Source organism: Larus michahellis, chromosome Z (genome assembly GCF_964199755.1).
Source record: "Larus michahellis chromosome Z, bLarMic1.1, whole genome shotgun sequence".
NCBI lineage: Eukaryota > Metazoa > Chordata > Aves > Charadriiformes > Laridae > Larus > Larus michahellis.
In genome coordinates, this window is record NC_133930.1 from 35,695,927 (window position 1) to 35,715,245 (window position 19,319).

Genomic DNA, 19,319 nt, shown 5'->3' on the forward strand with positions numbered 1-19,319 from the left:
ACATGATCCAAGTTTTGTAGTCAGAAGTTTTCATCCTTCATATTGTTTTACTGTAACAACAGCCATGTAAAATGTGATGTTTGCAAGATTTTATGCAAACAGTCCCTTCAGTTCAGCATCCCACTCATGAATTTTACCGAGTTTCAAGTTTCAGTAAATGCATAAAAGATAAAACTCCGTCAGAACAGCAAGCTTCCCCCAATTCTGCTTTGAAACCAATTCTTTTCTCCCAGATATTGATGCACAGCAACACATTATTTCATGATTTGCTTAGAAGGTTCATAGACTCTTTACTGATTGCATTGTAAGTTCAAATTCATAATATACCCTCAGATCCAGGGATAGTTTTGTATGATTTCAGGTTCCACAGCAAGTATGTAAACCATTTATTTTGGTCGCAACACAATGGTAATTTTCATTCCCGCTGCTTTGTTTGTCTAAAAACGTTGTTTTTATTTATATAATACCAGAGGAACTATAAAACCAAATATAATGTGGCACTTCAACAGGGTTCCTCTATTAGTAATTTTACATTACTAAATAAGTACCCCTTTCAGGTCAACTGATAGCTGATTATCCTATAACCTCCCTTCACTGACGCCCCAACTCCTCAGTAATTTCCATCCTCCGAGATTCTTCCATACATACTATTGTCAGCGGTTATTAAATTCTCAACTTTTTACCCATCCACAAGAGACTGTGCAAAGATATCTAAGGGAAGTATGAGTTCAGCTTGCTGTCCAAGGATTATTTTGGAAGAAACATTAGCGGCCGTCCCAGCCTGGCGCTTATATCTCATTTGAAACATCTACTCATTCCTGACCAACAAAGAAAATTTCAATAAAGTACTTTTACTGGTTTAACAGCAGTGAGCTCCTGGGATTGTCAAAGTGCTCAGTCTTTTCCGAGGAGAGAAGGAATCAGCAGCTCAAATATAATTAACCTTCTATTCTCAATGCAAACTGCCACGCACAGGAGCTCTGCAGTCTATTAGTGAAGTTATAACGGCCAACAGGCAGAGGCAAAATTGGTCAAAAAGTTGGCTGCTGCTGTCATATTTTTAGAATTATGATTAATGACACTAATAATGTGGATGATTACTGATATGTGTATCTCCTGCAGTTTATCATATTGCACTGGCTGCCTACGTCCACAATAAACATGATGCTATCATTTACCTCTTTATTGAAGGCAATCCTTCTCTTGAAGGAGCACATTCTAATTACTTTGTAATGTTTTATGTCTTAAACATTTTGCAGCTCTGGACCTTGCCAACTGCTTCATGTCTACCATTGATTAATTACAGAATGTTTAATCAAAATTTAGAACCTAATGCAGTCATTTATGAGCGTGCTGCAGTGCCAAGATAGTTAGGCTGTCGTCCCAAGCTTGGAGAGTGCTGGGTTCAAAATTAAATCCCAGAAAAGTGGAAGATGCCAAAGATTTTACCTTGAGTGATTTGGGTTTAAAATCTTACTTCAGTTGATGAATGACAGGCACCCACCCAAAATGAGAGGTCTGTCTTGTGCATGTTTCTACGCTTGCATGTTCCTATTACATTTTTCTTCATCTTTAAATGTCTTCATTTTCCCCTTTATGCTGTTGTTGCTGCAGTAGCTTCTCAGCTCCTTTACAAGCCTTCCCTGCTGCTAGAGCTCTTGCAAACACCAGTCAAGAGAGTGTAGTTTTGAAGTGGTTAAACAAGTGAAAAATAATTTGCAGGGACAAATACATAAGTTTTTTTTTAATGTGGATTTTTATGGTACTGTCATACAACCATTCACCGTTGAAGTTAAGTGTTTTTTTAATACCATTACTGAACTGCTGAAATGGATGCTAATATAGCTTGGAGTGCTAATGTCAAATACTGGTAATAAAAAAGACAGACTGCTGAATGAAATAATTTCAAGTAAAAAATAGAACAAAAGTGCTCTCACTCTCACTCTCCACTTTTATTGAATTGGGACTGACTGAGCCAATTGCTTTAGAAGTCTGTAAAACACAATTACTAGTGAGCTGACTGACCCAGCAGTGCCCCTTCTGTGACAGAACAGACTAAAAAGGCTGCAGAATTAGTGCTGCTCCGCTATCTGGCTATCAGACCTGAGAGCCGTCCAGCGCAGGATCTGCTATCCTTCCTGCCAGGGCCTCCCTCCTCCGCTCATGAAATCTTGATTCTCAGTCCTGCATAGTGTATCATCTGCCCGCATCTTCTTCTTGAAACAAGGGCTCATTTACCGTTTCTAAGGGGGAATCCAAGTATTTCTATCCATTGTATTTTTAGATCTTTATCTACCAACGAAGTTATACATAGGTCTTTCTTTCAGTACATGCATCCACAGACACACACACACACATATATAAATGTTTGGGCTATTTTTATTTCCACATTTTTGTGCGTTAGACACAAAAATACAATGTAAGATTTATGGGCAGCAAAATTAACTGTGTCCCGTTTGTATTTTCAGTTGTAAGTGGCTGAAGTGTAATTGCTTTTTTATTTTGGCATAACAAAGAAAAGGAGAGAGAGAGGGAGAGAGAGCGAGGAAGAGAGAGAAAGGAAAAAAATGTATTGAACTGGAAGCGGGCAACACTTTTCCCTAGTTAATAAAATAAGCAATAAAGTTTGTAAAGCACTAGAATCAAAATCGCTAACACTGGAAATAACAACTTATAAAACTTAAAATTTACAGCTTATGTTTCAGACTCATATATGACATGGACATGCAGCTTAGGGCTTTTTTTTCCCCCTTTCTCTTCAAAAAAAAAGAGGCAAAACCAAAGTGACAGCAAATCACATCCTTTCTTTCTGTCCCCCCACTCTCCCCCATACAAAACGAACCACTTTACATTTATACACAATGCCAACAAAGTCCTGCAATCCTTTCTTTTTTATGACAGTGTACATTTTTGGCAGATCTAAAACTCTTTCATTTCTCTTCCAGGTCCATTTATATGAAGCTTGCAGGTGCCTTATGGCAAAAATGTTAAATTATTTCTTAGACAGATCTTTTTAAGTAATGCTTTTTAGGGCAAGCTTAAATGTGAAATGAGCTCTTAATTAAAAGAAAAAAAAAAGAAAAACTTGCTTAGCACAGGGCAAACTGCTCATTTAAAAGATGTTGCTGGGAAGTAGGAAGCACTACTAAAAGCCTTAGATTTTCTTTAGAAGTGGTGGGCTCAAAACTTCTGTCAGGAAATATCCAGTGTTTGCCATTAGAAGGTCAACATGGGCAGAGCCATAAGTGATATTACACCTGAGATATTCCTGTGTTACCTCAGATCCCGACAGACCATCTGAGGTATCACTAGTGCCATTGGGAACGTTTTCGTGTACCTGCTTGATGTGAATGAGTGCTCTGTAGTGTATTACCTACAGCATAGTATCACGAATACTGGTACATGATGTGTGGCACAGCTGGCCACCTTGCCTGAAGGCAAAGGACAGAAGACTGTGAGTCCTGCAGGTCAGGATTTAGGGGTAGTGCAAAGCCGTGCGCAGGGCCTTGCAGTGCACTTGCAGTGCCTATACAGACTCTCCTTCACACTGCCGAGTATTAACTCTCCTTGGTAACTCTGCATCTCTTCCTTCAGGATCGCCCTTAGACAAGTACTCAGCAGCCCAGTTATCTTTCCCCTTGTTTCTAACTGTTTCTAACTGCACAGCATACTCCTGCAATTACAGGCTCTAAGTAGAAGTTGCTATTACTGCCTGTCATATTTGCTCACCACCCGCAACTTGCATAACCATGAAAAGGTGCCCCAGATTTAGACAGGCTGGATTCTGGGTTTTCTTTTCCCCATGGCCCATAAATTGCCCAGTATTTTTGAGTAACACCTTTTCACTAAGAAACACCCCCTTCCCACCTGTTTGCTGCAAACCCACCTTCAGGCCAGTGCCTCAGACATCAGCGGCTACAGCAAATGGCTCCCTGTAATTCTTAACCAAACTATCTGCGTCCACTAGCCAAGACCTATCTAGTCAAAAAGCAATGGAATAGGAACCCAAATGAGCTTTGTTTTACTACACTGTTTGCCTGCTACATAATTCTACTTCAAAAATTACCCCGTGCCTCCACAAACCTTAGGAATGACTGTATCTTTGGGATTAGGCCAACTGTGGACCATGTCTACCTCTGTCTACCTCAGTATATCTATACTGACGAAGTTGGCACATGATCCTCCGAAACAGTGGTGTAGCTATTTGGAGTCATCTACACCTGGTAATATTATCCCCTTCTGCATTATCCTTTTTTCTAGGTCATTTCTATGACTTGCCTCACACGTTTTCTTACTTTCAGGCAAACTTAGTCTGAATTAGCCTATGCCCCAGCACAGTCACTCGGTTCAGATTCTAATGAATGAAATGGCTCAAATCTAGGGGGATCATCATCATTAAGGGAGAAAAAATGGCCTCACCTACAAGTAATCTTTGGTTAGGCCATAAGATGTAAAGTTTGCCTTTTCAGGTGACAGTTTCTCTTTTCAGACAAACACAGCTGATGAATGTATCGTGTATGTGCGTATGATGGCATTTACCTGCCTACTTAGTGTCTCTCACCTTCATCGAGAGCTGTAACACCAAAGGGCTGCAAACACACAGGTATTCCTGACACAGATTTGTCTCCCTCCCCCTTTCATTATGTCTCCCCAGACTCCTCCACCCGAGAGTACTACATCACTCGGGTTACAGTGTCCTGTTCCGTTTTCACGCATCCAGGCTTTTGGGAGTAGTGCCCTGGTGCTATCTTGTATCTGTAAAGTACAGCTTCCTCCACTGTAGCAGAAATCTTAAAGTCTTCTGCTCTTAAGTTTAAAAGAACAGCTAGAGCCTTTCTCTGCAGGAAGGTAGGTAGGTAGATGTTCTGTTTACCCCACTTCCAAAAGACTCTGGGGAAGATGGGACGTCTCTGTATATGGGGAACAGCTTTACGTTTACTCAGATAAGTGGAAAACACTCAATTTTCTCCCACTCCCTGGAGAAGAGTTTTGGTTCTTCCAGTTATTTCCTAGGAACCTAGGGGCAAGCAGGAAATTATGAATAAGCATTCATGCTCCTAGTCCTGTCTTCCCAAATATTCTCTTTCACCAAACACAAAACACACAGAACCTGTGCAGGAAACTTCGACAAACCAATTTAAACATTTACACTATTTTTCACAATGCATACCAGTACAAAATGTTGCTCAATGCATGTTTTGCTTTTGGCTAGTATTTTCAATGCTTTACTTATGCTTACCAACTATCTTAATCCTGGTGTAGCAGTTTATTAAAATAAACTTTTTGGTCACTGAAAATTCCTTGACTTATTTTGCAAGTTCACACAAAAATGAGACTTCTTGCACTGCACAAGAAACTGTACTCTCACTCTCAAAGTGATACCATTTTGTGTACCAAAAGAGAACAAGATAACAAAGGCAGCAGATCATTTTAAAAAACAACCACCACCTCCAACTCAAACCCAAAACAGATGAATATGTGTAGTTGGAATAGACTTCCCTCCATGCCAGAACTGATCCTGCGATCCTTACTCACATAGGTAGCCTCTTTAGGGCTTGTTTTAATTAATTTCTTTTATTTTAAATTAAATTTAAAAGAGATCTTATGTAGAAACTAGTTCTATGCACTCTAGTTTTAATTCTGCTTCTCTTGTTCACGTTGGTGAGTATGCAATGTGGCAGGCAGTCTGTGTTCAACGTGACTACTCATGGAAGAGGTTTGGCACAAAATGTTTCTTTATGATCCAAGTTCTCTTGGGTAAGGAAGAGTTACGTGAACATTAGCAATGACACACATTGTGTCATTTTTAGTGACTCTGCAAGGCAAAACCTAATGGTTCATACAATTGTATTGGATATGCAGCTAGTCTCTTCATGAATTGCATCATGTCCAGAAACAGTAGTATAGGTGTACATATGTTTATATTTAAAAAAATGTACAAAATAGCCCTTTTGTCTCTTGACAAACGGTTCATCAAACACCTAATGTCTTAAAACCTGATTTCACTGTTCTTATTGGAGGAAATTCAAGCTGTGTAGGACAGCTAACTATATTAGGGGAGATACAGTAATAGTTATCGTGGACTGGTGTGAAATATTATATTTCTTGGAGCTATCTGTTCCTAAAATTGAATGCATTTATAGAAAATAATACTCTAAAACGTTATCTGTAGAAGATTCCAAGCATAGTAGGATGATGAAAAAATGGGTGCTGTTGTGTCAAGGAGGTGATAACAGGAGGCAGGTAGCAGCTTTCTCACATCTTCACCTCCCTCGATAATGTATGCAGTGGCTCATCATAGGTAACTGATGTTAATTTATTCAAGCACACCTGTACAGGGCTGGAAGTCAGGTAACCAGACAAAAAGTATGTCTCTGCTTTTTCAATACAACTACCCAGAGGCCTATATCCGCACAAATTTAGTTCTGGAGACATCAGCAGGTTTTAATAAACCACCTACAGATGTCTTACTCCATACAAATCAAGGAGTTTACATGTTTAAATCTGGACTGATTTAACTAGCAATCAAGTGGCATGATCACACTTGGCACCAATAGTTGCCTCATATTTATTTATAAGTCACCCTGAACAGATATTATTTTGTTTTTAAATTAATTCATGGGGCTCAATCACCTCTCCCATCCTGTGGAACACATACACACACACACTCACTTTGTGAGAAAATGTAAAGACAAACCTGAGTAATTAATAGTCCTACTTTAGTAGCAGAAAGACAAAGTGAAAAGTTCTTGCTTTGTTCCTCTGAACAGGTACGCTGAGAATTAATTTATTTTGCATACATTGAGAGACAAGGAAAACGTGGTAACATATTGTTACTAATGCTGTGTCCTACCTTAAGAAACACATATTTTAATAATGCTAGTACTGGGCTGAAATGGGGATCTGGCATGCACTAAGGCTGACAAAGTAGATGGCTGTATTTCTCCTTAAGATCTGACAGTAGCTTCTCAACAAGACTTACTGAAGCCAGAAGGTCCAGCCGCCTCCTGTTTGATCAGTGTTTTGGACCACAAATTTCTTGGCTCTTAAAGGTGAGAGCCAGAAATGAGCCCAGGTGCTCTCAGATTCACCTTCCAGACCTTCACCTCTGCATGTGCTCTCCAACACAGACTATTAGATGAAACTTTGTCATTGCTGTCCTCTTTGGACAGGAAACAACTATTCTCTCCTGCCATCCTTATCTCATCCACAGCTCAGGATGATTCTCTGAGCAGCTGTACCTCTGTGCCGGATTCAAGGACCAACCACTCCTGTGTCTTTGTAAGGCAAAGTCAGTATCTACTAGGGCAGGACTCCCAGATGAGGCTGGGAAGCTGACCCCAAAGGAATCTAACCACTGGGGCCACAGGCCCTTTCTCCTTACTCACAGAGCCCAGAGATAATTCACTTTACAAGGACAACTCTTTCCATTCAAGTGTACAGTTCTCACAGGAACTTATCTTCTTCCCTTTTCTCTCTTTCCCATCAAAAAAATTATTTGGAAAAGATGTCTTTCTATTGAAAAGGAGGTTTGTGGCATTGCTTCTGACCACTGACATAATTTTCAATATGGTCTCTTTTCCTATTTACTCTCCATTGGCTTCTTGCAACAAGATGTAACCTGAACATTTTGCCTTTAGAAGAAAGGACACCTGAAGTAAATACAGGAACAGAAATGGATGAACAGGTAATTCAGGGAGTGGCTGGTGAAGAATAGACGAAAACGTGGTTTTCACAAGCGTAGTGTTTCCAGGAAACGGAAGACAGAAAGACTTCTCTGTTTGGGGAGAAGATCAAAGATATAGGTATGTATAAGGTTGATTTGATGAGTGATGTTACTTGCAGCTCAGAAGGTGATGAGAAAAGGCCCTTTTAAAAAAATCTAGGCTCAGTGGAGCTTGACTATTCAAAAGGAGTAGTGTCTAATTTTTAGAAGGGACAACAGAATTACTGGGTCATTGACAGTCAGGCTTTGCTTTCCTCTGCCCTGTGTTGAAACAACATGTGTGAGGTGGGACTCCTGAATCTTCTGGTTACCTTGACCCTAATTTACAAAGAATAGCAGTGTTTAGTCAAAGATCTCAGAAGATATTCCAACCTTTCTGGCAGAAGGATATTTACACAGGAGTTGACCTTGGCACAAATGATGTAGGAATGGTGAAGCTGGATTTAGTCAACCCTTAACACGAGTTGCTACAGGATGCATTCCACAGCAGAGCACTGCAGCTGCGACACGGATAAAATACCCTCCTTCAGTCAAAGCAGCACTGCATTTGCTCCTAACACGATCTGCTGCCTCTGGTAACTAGCAGTTTGTATCACAACTCCGCCCTTGCAAAGCCCATTTTACAACACCCACTGCCAACAATTCGGAGTTTTGTGTACGTACAGGACAGCGTGAATATATTCAAGACTTTGATTAACTAGAATTGCATTGGAAAAGGTCTTAAGCCATACCAGATGCCTCTAAAAAAAACCTATGTTATTTATCTACATGTAAGCTTGTATTTTCTTTTAGAACATAACTGGAGTTATGAGTTTTAGATCTCTAACTAGTTCTAATAGGATTAATATTATTAATACAATACTAGAATATTATTAATAAAATGACTAAAAATAAAGATAATAACATCATAAGATTCTATAAGCTATGGGATAGCTAGATTTCTAATTTCATTAAGAAGCTAGTACTGAAAAAATTATTTAATTTTCATTTTCAAAGCAAGGAAATTCTAAGCTTCTCTAGCTAGTGTGATTCACAACACAAGCAAATCACACAGACTTTTTATAATGTGTCCAAAATGGAACACCATTACATGACAAATATTATCCAGGAATTATTATTGTGTGCTTTAGCTAGCTATTTTTTATTTCTTCTACAGCAATTAATAGCAAAATGCTTCTGAGCTTGTAAGTGAAATTGATTTAAGTGGCTGGAAGAAGTTCTCACTTTACAATGCTATTAATTCAGCTATCCAGTTATCTTTGAGGTGCTCTCCATAATCTGAAAAGCTCAAAATTGTATACTTAGGTAATGACTCTCTCTAAAATAAATGTGTATATCCAAAATGAATACCACCAAAAAATAAAAATCTGAATGGAAAAATCTTTAGGGCAATTAAACAGTTTGCAAAAAAAAACCAAAGCAACCCACCAAAAAACTTCTACTTCCTAACTTTATTTTTAAAAAACTTTTTTTCTTTTGAGGAAATATTAGAAAATAATGCTTAAAATGTTTACTTCAATATTTCATCCGCTTTGTTTTATATGCTGTACATATGCTTTCACTTCTGCAAATTGCTATACATTGCACTTCTGGATAAGAATGGATAGCCCAGGGAAGTTTTAAAGATGTTTCTTGATCAAGTATCTGAAAGAATTATCAAGAACCATGAGAGTGTTACTTGGTTCTTTCAAGGCATTTCCAGGCAACTGTTGCAAACCAGGAGTGCTAATGAACTTACAAAACCATGAAGCCTGAATGGGCACAGAAACCGTACCACACCTTTGAATTTTTTGAAGTGTATAACCATTCTTAGATCTTTTCAATTAAATGATATAATATGCCTACACATTTATTTTATTCCAAGTGCAACACATAACCGAAACATATTCTGAATGTTGCTAGTTGCATTATATAAAAACTTAGTCTTGTACCTTACACAACTCAAAATGACACATAAATAATAATTTTATCTTTAAATATGCAGCCTGCATTTTAAGTTCCTGAATCAGATTTTTATTTTATGGCTTGCTTTCAATAAGCTTTATAGGAGTATCCTACATAGTTCACGAAATATTTTCAAAATGCACCCGTTTTTAATGTTCTTGTCTCAGAAATATTTTATGTATGTCATTACAGTCATCCCTTTCTTAGAACATATAAATCCCTACTATGCTAACTTTAGTATTAGCATGATCTATCAATGGATTCACGATGAAATTTAATACATTGCATAAAGTTCCAAATCCTAAAGCTAGCTTATTCTTTCTTCACATGCAAATACAAAGCTGTTTTGCTTAGTACATGACTACCTTTTCATGATTCATTTGAGATAACACCAAACAAGCCAAATTATTGACTAACAAAACCTGTGCAGTTTCAGGAACTAAACTCAGCGTAGATTATGGCACTGACTCACATGCTTCCCTTGTCAAACTCAAGTCTCATAAAAGTTATCTGCATACCCCAAGAAGGGAGTCTTAATTTAGTTTTACCTGCTTCATGTCTAGGGGTTTCATCCTACTGAAATGCAAACTCTAGATTGTCCTTCTTAGCTGTTTTTAAGTTGTATTCTTATGTGTATTCCTGTTTTTCTGTTTAGTAGACTTCATAAATAGCAACAGAAGAGATGACATATTTGAGGACTGGAATCTCCATCAAAATAGTGAGTTTTGGCTCCTTGGTATCCTCAACACTAACTTGCGTTCATTTTATATGACATGATATATTCACTTTCAAACCACATCAATTTAAATGGAAAAAAAAAAAAAAAGAAGCTGTGTGTGAGATGTTTAGCTAGGTTTAATTTCCTTCTTGTGTCTGCTGAATTTTTACAACTTAATGGAAAAATATGAAACACAAGTAAAGGAAAAGAGATGACCCAACTCGCCATCGCTTCATGAACCAGAGAGATTTTGTTATGTGACAATATGATCATCATCACATGCAAGAGCTTTTATCCACAAGTATGAAATAACTGTGTTATCCTACCACCTTGACAAATTCCATTTATATTACTTTTTCCTCAGGAATCAAAAAGAATAGTGTATTAAAAAAAACCCCAAACCTATGAGTTTAAGGACCAGCTGCTTCTGTTTAAGCCCAACTGTTTCAGCATTGATGTAGCATAGCTAGGGCATGATGTCATCTGAAGGGCCAGCAGAATATACCCTTGTTGATCTTAAAAATATGTAGGGGTCTAGCCTCTCTTCTCTGAGTGTGCATAATTCCCATCAGTGGGGAAAGGAGTTACCCACATGCAGAAAAGAAGAAAAAGTAGACTAAATGACCATAGTGGATAGAAAGGTGCATAAGTTCTACTAAAGAAAGAGACAACTATTTTCTTAATATTTACTTGTTCCCGCTACAAAATAGCAGCTACTTTTAAAAATTGAAGAGAGGAAAGAATAGTCTTCTAATGCTTCCTGTTTGCTTTTATATGATCCTATGGGGATGGAAAGCATTCTTTTATTCCAGTCCTTCCGTTCTCTCTCTCCATCCATTCATCCAACCGTCCAGCCACCCCTTCCCCTCCTTCCTAGTTCTATGTTTTGATATGCATGCATCAAGATATTTGTATTGTATATAATTTACTATATATTTAATAGCAGCTTTTCTTGTTTTAAAAGCTGCAGGGAGAAGAAAATAAATGTAATAAAAGCTGCAGCTTATAAACAGAAGTACAATACACATGTTCACAGGCACACAGAAAGAATAACGACATTTATTATCTAGCCAGTCACTTAAGAGAATGGCACAAAGTATACTATTCTGAATGCCAAGCAACAATGAAAATCTTAAAGTGATAAAACTCTCTCAATGTCATGGGAACACAATTGTCACTTGTCATTACTGTGCATCTCTCTGTTTCTTCATATATCCTAAACTGCCTATTCTTACATAATTCAACACATTTAATAATGTAGAAAATAAATTAATATTTACTGACCTGTCTCTGCTTCTCCGTGATGGGAACGCAGCGTTACAGCCAGCCACTGTGCAGACATGCATCTCTTTTAAATGAACGTTTCTGTAGTGAAGCTTCACACTGTAGGAACTCTTGAAACTTTTCTTGCACACATAGCAGATCTTGGGGTCTGGGCTGGAGCACATTTCCCCTTCTGGGGAAAACTTCTGAGGGCTGCTGTAGTTGAATGTAGAAGCAAAACTTTCATGAAGGGCAGCCATACTGGCACTGCCTCCATTGTACAGTCCATATTGGCTCATGTAGAACATATCATATGTAGGGTCTGTATACTCTTCCTTCACTTTAATGACATCCTGGTTGGAAGAGTCATTGTGGTTTTCATCTGGTCTGTCACTGTGCATCATAGACTTTTCACCAGGTTCATGGAGGCGATCATCGCCTTCCATGGATTCCTCACACAATTTAGGCTCTGACGACTCCGACTCATTTTCATAGTCTCTCTCGTGCTCCTGGTCTTCTGATGTCATGCTGTCTGCCCTTCTTATGTCTGGTCTGGAAATGCATCGGCTTCTGTCACTTTTGGAAAAGTCTTTCACAGACAGGCCTGGGCTCATTTCCTCCTGAGAATGGCAGTGATTGTCATGACCAATGTCATTCACCATCGTGCTGCTGTCATTCACCTCTTCATCCTCATCATCAAACTCATCGGCAGTATCGATAACTTCCTTTTCAATTTTAACTGGCATACTCGACTTCCTTGGCTTCTTCTTGGGGGCAAGGTCAGCATTAGGCTCTGGGGTGGGCATCAGCACTGAAGGTACTGATGACTCTGAAGGAGGAGGGGGATGCTGCTCCATGCCACTCACTGCTGGTATTATTGGACTGGTAGGGAGTGAGGTTGGAGGACTCACCATCTCTCCAGGAGTAAGTAAATTTCTGTAAAAAGGAGGAACAGGTTGGACAGTCTTTAAAGCCGGGAACACCAGCTGACTGGGAAGAGGGTTCTGTAGTACAGGATCTAGAGGGGGAGTGGTGAACCCCATCGGTGGACGCCCAGGGCTTGTTAAAGTTAGGTTGGATTTTGTACTTGCTATGACCGGAGTGGCAGCACCTGATGTAGCACGAATTAGATCTTTGTCGCGGTTATTCCTTAGCATAGGCATGTGGAGGCGGGGATTGGGGTTAGCACTGTGGCGATTGCGGCTTCTGAGAGAGCTGAAGACCATGTTGCAGCCCTCAATAGTGCACCGGTGCTTGATCTTCAGGTGAACAGCATTGTAGTGGATTTTTAGAGTACCTTTGTCATAGAACGTTTTGCCGCATGCATTGCAAAACACTCTTCCTTTCCTGGAGGCTGACCCCATTCTCCTCATTCTGTGAATGCGGAACGAGCTTTTAGTGTGTTCTGTTTTCGATAAATCATTGACAGGCGTAGGTGTCTGAACAGGAGAGACGCAGGCTGGCTCAGTTTTAGGCTCAACATTTGTGATGCTGGTCAAAGCATTCCTGCTGGATGTTTGCTCATTCTTGAAAGGCGTAGGGGAAACTTCAGATTCACTGCTCTCATTATATTCATTTTGGGTTGTAAGGCTTGGTTCACGGAGCCTCATTGCCGGCTGTTCCAGCAGGAGGCCATTTGGAGGCAGCCCCAGCAGCGGAGCCGAGACTGGATTTATGTATTGGAATGGAAGCAGGAATGCAAGGCTATTTGGGATGTTTTCAAAATGATGAATGCTGGAAGGGTTGCTATTCTCCAGGTGAGCAAGGAGACTTGGGCTCCTGGTGCGATTATTGCTTTCAATAAAAGTCCTTATATCTGAATCTGTCTTTGAAGATGGCACAGCCACAGCCTGCCCTTCTTTTTCTTGAATTGCCATCAGCTCCACAATGGATTTGGTTTCTCCAAATCTCAGGAACTGCTGAAGGGTAATGATCTCTTCTTCCCTGGACATGATGGCCCAGCGGTCCAGCACCTTGCCTGCAGCGTCCTAGAGGCCATATCAAAGAAACAACAAAGACAAACACAAAGAAAAAACTTATTGATTCTGCATAATTATTGAATTCAACAGAAGGTGCTCTGCTGCCTGAACATGAAACACTAAGCTCAAAAAACAACATGCAAACAGCATTAATAGAACTCGACCAAAAAATGCAGACTTTCCAGCCATGCAAACATAGTAATTAGAGTCACAGTCAGTAAAACAGATTGAGTTTAATGATGTCAGAGCAAACAAAATGTAGACCACGGGGATCTGTGATCTAAAATGCTTTCAGTACTTTTATTTTAACAACAGTGATCTATGTACAATGCTACTTTTTAGCATACATTAGCGTAAAACATGAACTGCTGCTGTGCACTCCATTGTAAAATATAGAAAAATGTACCTTAATCTCTATTAAATGGTGACACTTTAAGAAAAAGCTAAATAAATGCATTTGATAGATTTGCTTCTTAAATATAAGCAGATGTAAGACTGAAGACACCCATGGGCCATCTCACAAGAAATTTTGATGCAAGGCAAAAAGTCTTAAAAATAGCACATAATACTTGTACCTTACTCCTTTCTCCCCCTCACCCCACCTCCGATAGCACTACTGAAACACACTTTCATTATAAACTTGCATCAAAAGGTAGAAATTCGGACACTGTTTTTAAGACTAACTGGACTGTTCCTGCCAATTGATTGTAAGTGTCCAATCTTGGTATGGTTTAGACTTAAGAGATGACTTCTTTGCAGTCTTGTTATAAATGACAGTTAAAAATATGTAAAAAGTAAGCATCTGATGGATCTAGATAGCATAAATGTGTAAAAATGTTGTCTCTTAACATTGCCTTCTGATAGCAAGGGAAAAATCCAGAGAGAATACACATCAGTAATCACTAGACTATCTGTTGTTAAATATACATTAAAAAGCATTTCACACTTTCATTTTTGCTAGTAAGCATGAGATTTGCCTGAAGGTAGGACTTAAAAATTCTGCAATGTAATGTCAGGCAATCCATTCCAGCATGTATTGATAAAAACATATTAAAATACTTATATAATGAATACATCGTTTTATTGGCATCTTTACTTTTGGGCAAATGCTGGACATAACACCAGCACAGTAACTATAACCAACAAGCACTGTTGCAAGCCATCAAACCAGAATTATTCCAATGCTTCCTCATGCATTAAACAGTATGAAAGCCTTGTAAGATACTCCTCCGTACTGTCTCTGATTTTTTAAAATCTTGGATCTCAGCTTCAGAACTTCATCTGAACACTTTGGAATACACACTATTGCAAAAACCACTAGCTCTTGCTTGATTATGAAGCCTGCAAATACCTTTCTTCCCCCCCACCCCCAGCCCCAGACCAGGTCTTATTTATTTATTTGTTTATTTATCTTCAGTCCTCAGAGGACTGATTCTTCTCTCCCCTCACATTTTCTGGAGTACTGGAAAATGCAATTTGCCCCAAATAGTAAAGCATATATTTATTTGGTTACAGCTCATTTTACTATTTCAGTTCTCATCTCTGTCACCCCTCCGGATACATAGTTAATGACAAAGGTCAAAGCCATGTATGTTTCAGTACCTTAGATCCGACTGCAAAACCTTTAGAAAGGGTCTACACATGACCATTCACAATCAAAGGCTACAACACTATGAAACACTCACAGCAATTAATTATGGAAAATCTTACCCAGCTGATACAGATGGAAAGCCCCAGAAACCATCTCTATGCAGAAAATGTCCAGCATGTATTTACACAGTGATGAAGGAAACACCATGATGCAGGCACTGGTCCAGATTTGTAGCATTAGTCAGGAAATGTCCCCGCCTTTGAACACCTTTAAGCACTGTGGACATGTCTCATTTCTAGGCCCTCCCAGTTCTACCTTTCTGATGGAGTAGTATATTACAGGCAGTCAGTGCTATATAGTAGAAATCATCCAGAACATCAAAATGGGGCAAGTGGAAGGAGAAAAAAACCACCAACACCACAAACAATTAAAGGACAGGTTCACATTTTAAAGCTCTAAGACTGTATTTTTTTCCCCATCCAACTAACTCTGGCTACTCTCCCTGTGAGTGTGACCTAGAGCTTCTTAAACCTACTTCTCCCAGAACTTCTCCCCACCAACCATACCTGTTCTACATTTGAGTAATCCCTACCTGGAACTGCAAAACCAGACTCAGTTCAGATTTTGGTCTCTAGGCCTTCGCTGCCACCTCTAACCCAATCTATACGCACACATTTCTAATCCCAAGCCACAAGTATTAATTCCTTCTAATTGTAACTTGCATTGTTTGAAGATGGAACTAACATCGTCTAATTTACACTGCCTACATGTATTGAATTAGGACTCCTGTCTGCAGCCAGCCGCAGGCTGCTTTGTAATGTACTACTGGTAGTAATTTGTTTTGTTTTTGCTTTAATTTGTAAATCATTCACAGGCTTATGTAACAGATGGATGCTTTACAAAAACGGATATTTAAGTAAATAAAAATTAAATACAGCCAGCAGGACAATAACTCACTAGAAGAGTAGGTACAGATCCTGTAACAGACTCCCACATGTAAGTGGAAGGTGGTGTCACACAGTCCCTCACCTGGCGGCAGCGCACCCAGCTCTTTGCATGCACAGAACTGGCAAACATTGTCATCTCAACACGAGGGCTCCCACTATGCTTGCGGGGAGTTATTCCACAGCTTCGCTGGGAGAAGACGGCAGTTGGCTACAGGAGCCACCTCTCAATGAGACGCCACCACCCTTTGTTTCATTTAGCTTCGGGATTTGCAAAGAGGAGGGCCAGACCTTCAGCAGCCGCCAAGTCCCCCTGATCAGAGGAACTGGCAGTCAAGGGTGTGACTGTCACGGGCTTACCCTCGCTGTCATAGAAACAGCAGGGAATCAGAACGCTGCTCTTAAATGATGCTTGCCTACTCCTACAAGTTATATTGAACTATATATCTTGGCAATTTTCAGGAAGAAGTTGTTTGGCTTTTTTCCCCCAGCAAAAGTAAAGAAAAATCACAGAGATGCCTGTATTTCACAGAAAACCCACTACTTATGGATATTGAGTAGCATATGCTTCAATATTTACATAGTGATGGTTTCCCATAAATCATTTTATTATGCAAAACTAGATAAAGAGCAAATAGGAATGTCATTTTTTGATAAAACTTAAAATTAACAAAAAAATCTAACCATTATCCCCTTTGAATTAAGCTATAACTAGCTAGGGATCTCTCCGTATATGGTAATACTTGATTAGAGGTTCAAGTCCTTTCTTACATGTAATCGATTTCTTGTTTCTTACAATCTCTCACGTTAAATTTTCTCCCCAAAGCCATTAAATCATATCCATATTTAAATATTTCATGACAAAAGGTTCCAATTTATATTGCTTTTTTCAGCTCACAACTGATTAAACCTAGCCTCCTGTGACAATGTGTACAAGGAAGTCAGTGAGCATAGAGATACCAGTGCACGCTTACAGCTCTAAAACAGGCAGTAGACAAGCCCAATCCCTACAGCATGCTGTGATGCTCGTCCTTCCTTGCCCAGCCAGCCTTGTTTTTATTTTTATTTTATTTTATATGTGCGGGTAGCTCTCTCACCATTTCAGATGGAGAAAATCTTTTAATCTCTAAATCATATTAAGCTAACCTCCAAGGATACAAGACATAATCTTGAATCTTTTTCTAACTCTAAGCGCACACTTGACTATTATTTGCATAGATACGGATTCACATACACACATACTACATTAGATCTATAGAGCAATGTCATGGTTAATCACCCGGAACCTGCCTCCTGATTTTTGCTGATCGTATGTTAGCAAGAGATGTGTCAGGATGTTAGGGTACATCTCGTCTTAAACTTCTGGGTCACATAAAAAAAGTTACAGGTGTGAAGATCATTCTCTTGGATGACACAAACAGGCTACAACAAAAGGTGGACACAAAGATCACTCTAATTTTTAGGAGCTTAACTGGGGAGGATTGTGATGAGTCTTCATTTCCTGAGGTCCTTTACCCTTTACAAATTTCAAGTTTTCAATTCAGCTTTAAAACCTCCTAATTTATAAACTGTCTATTTAGAAAATAAGGACAGTCTACACAAACATACACTATACAGATACACTGTAAACCTTGAATTTTTGTTATGAAATCAGTTGTTTTAAACTCTCACTTTCTGTGAGAAGCTCCGTTGACTCCTGTGCCTGCACTACCTGCAGGTAATTTTGTATGTCTGCACTCACACGGACACATGTATGTACATACACATACACACTACAGACATTTCGTGGTTCCATTTTTATCTTACTAATTAACTTCTTGGCATAGGTAAAATGTATATATACACCTGGCTGACTACACAGTGAGAGATTAAGAGTTGAGATTAATAGAAAAATTTAAAAAAGTTAGAATTGCTTCTTAAACAAGCCTTATGTTCTGGGAAGCACTCAAGGATTATTTTCGGGCACCATTGTGATAACTTCCGAGAACCACGCAAAGTTACACAGAAAAACACATAGCTAGCCTTCATATTTTAGCAAGTTTGCATATGCGCCATGAACTACTGCCTTTGATGCATATCAGCTAAGTATCTATGTTACAAAATATTACGTTGATACACGTTTGATTAAATAATTAAGCAAGCCTGGTGTTTATGACAAATCTTTCTTCTATAAGCTCTTCTTAAAGAGCTATACATTTCCTAGCTGATCTCAAAGAAACATTTTGAGTGCAGCTGTAAGAGTTGAAAAGCAGACTGAAAGATATTCATTTGGTCATACTATAATTGCAGAGGATGGTTTTAATTAGGGTGTAGACAGAAAAAAAAAAATCAACATTTGTTTCTAATAAAGAAAAGCCTACATAATTTCCATGATTTAGGGTTTGTTGTTTTTATTTGGCTGAATTTCCCAGGAGCATCGCTCTGTTTCCCAATTAAATTTCAAGCTGTTACACTATGGGTAGTCCTACTACTCCTGGGGTAGAAGTTACCAAAAGTGTGCAGCAGCCCACCAACCCACATTAGTACAGATTAGGACAGAAGTAAGCCCTGTGTCTAGTTTCCCATAGAAATGTACACTCAGACATACAGTCACATCCTCATTTTCCTGATAGATGTTTTTACCATGCTGAACCCAACCCACCTTTGCTCCTGTAAACATGAAGAAAAGGTGTGTGTACTCAGTCACCATGACGGTACATGTGCAACTGATATGAGATTTAACACACCCAGCCTGCAAAGAGCCATGGTTAAATTTTTTCCCCCTCGTCCATCACTTCTCATCCACCTCCCACCAGCCCCCCTTCACCAACTGAAACCATATGAAAACAAACTCATGTTTAAGTGTCAGCAGTCCCTTCCTTGAGTTACACTCTTGCAGCAGTAACAAACGCAGCACAGCACTACCGAGTTCTCAGTCAATAACGGAAATCTTTATCTTTTGGCTTCACTGCAGCCTCCACTCCGCTAGAAAAATCAAAAGCAATGGATCTTCTTCCTTTCTGACACCCCCTTTCTTTTACCCATTGTTTTCTTTGCCCCAAAGACACAGGGTATGCATGAGGATACCAGTATGTTACCGCAGGGGAAGAGAAGCAGCCTGTCTTTCCCCAAAGTATCACTGAGAACAACACTGGCAGTATATATTCAAATGAAA

General features: G+C 39.2%; 1 protein-coding gene across 4 annotated transcripts in view; it reads right to left on the minus strand.

Moving 5' to 3' along the window:
- BNC2 (basonuclin zinc finger protein 2) overlaps window positions 1–19,319 on the minus strand; it is a 342,608-nt gene that overhangs the window by 21,219 nt on the left and 302,070 nt on the right. For all 4 annotated transcript variants that reach the window (XR_012584895.1, XM_074569798.1, XM_074569799.1 and 1 more), the window contains exon 5: window positions 11,673–13,639. Coding sequence is in view for 3 of the 4 variants with exons in the window: in XM_074569798.1 (XP_074425899.1) it covers window positions 11,673–13,639 (1,967 nt within the window). In the remaining variant the exon portion in view is untranslated. The remainder of the gene's footprint in view (window positions 1–11,672; window positions 13,640–19,319) is intronic.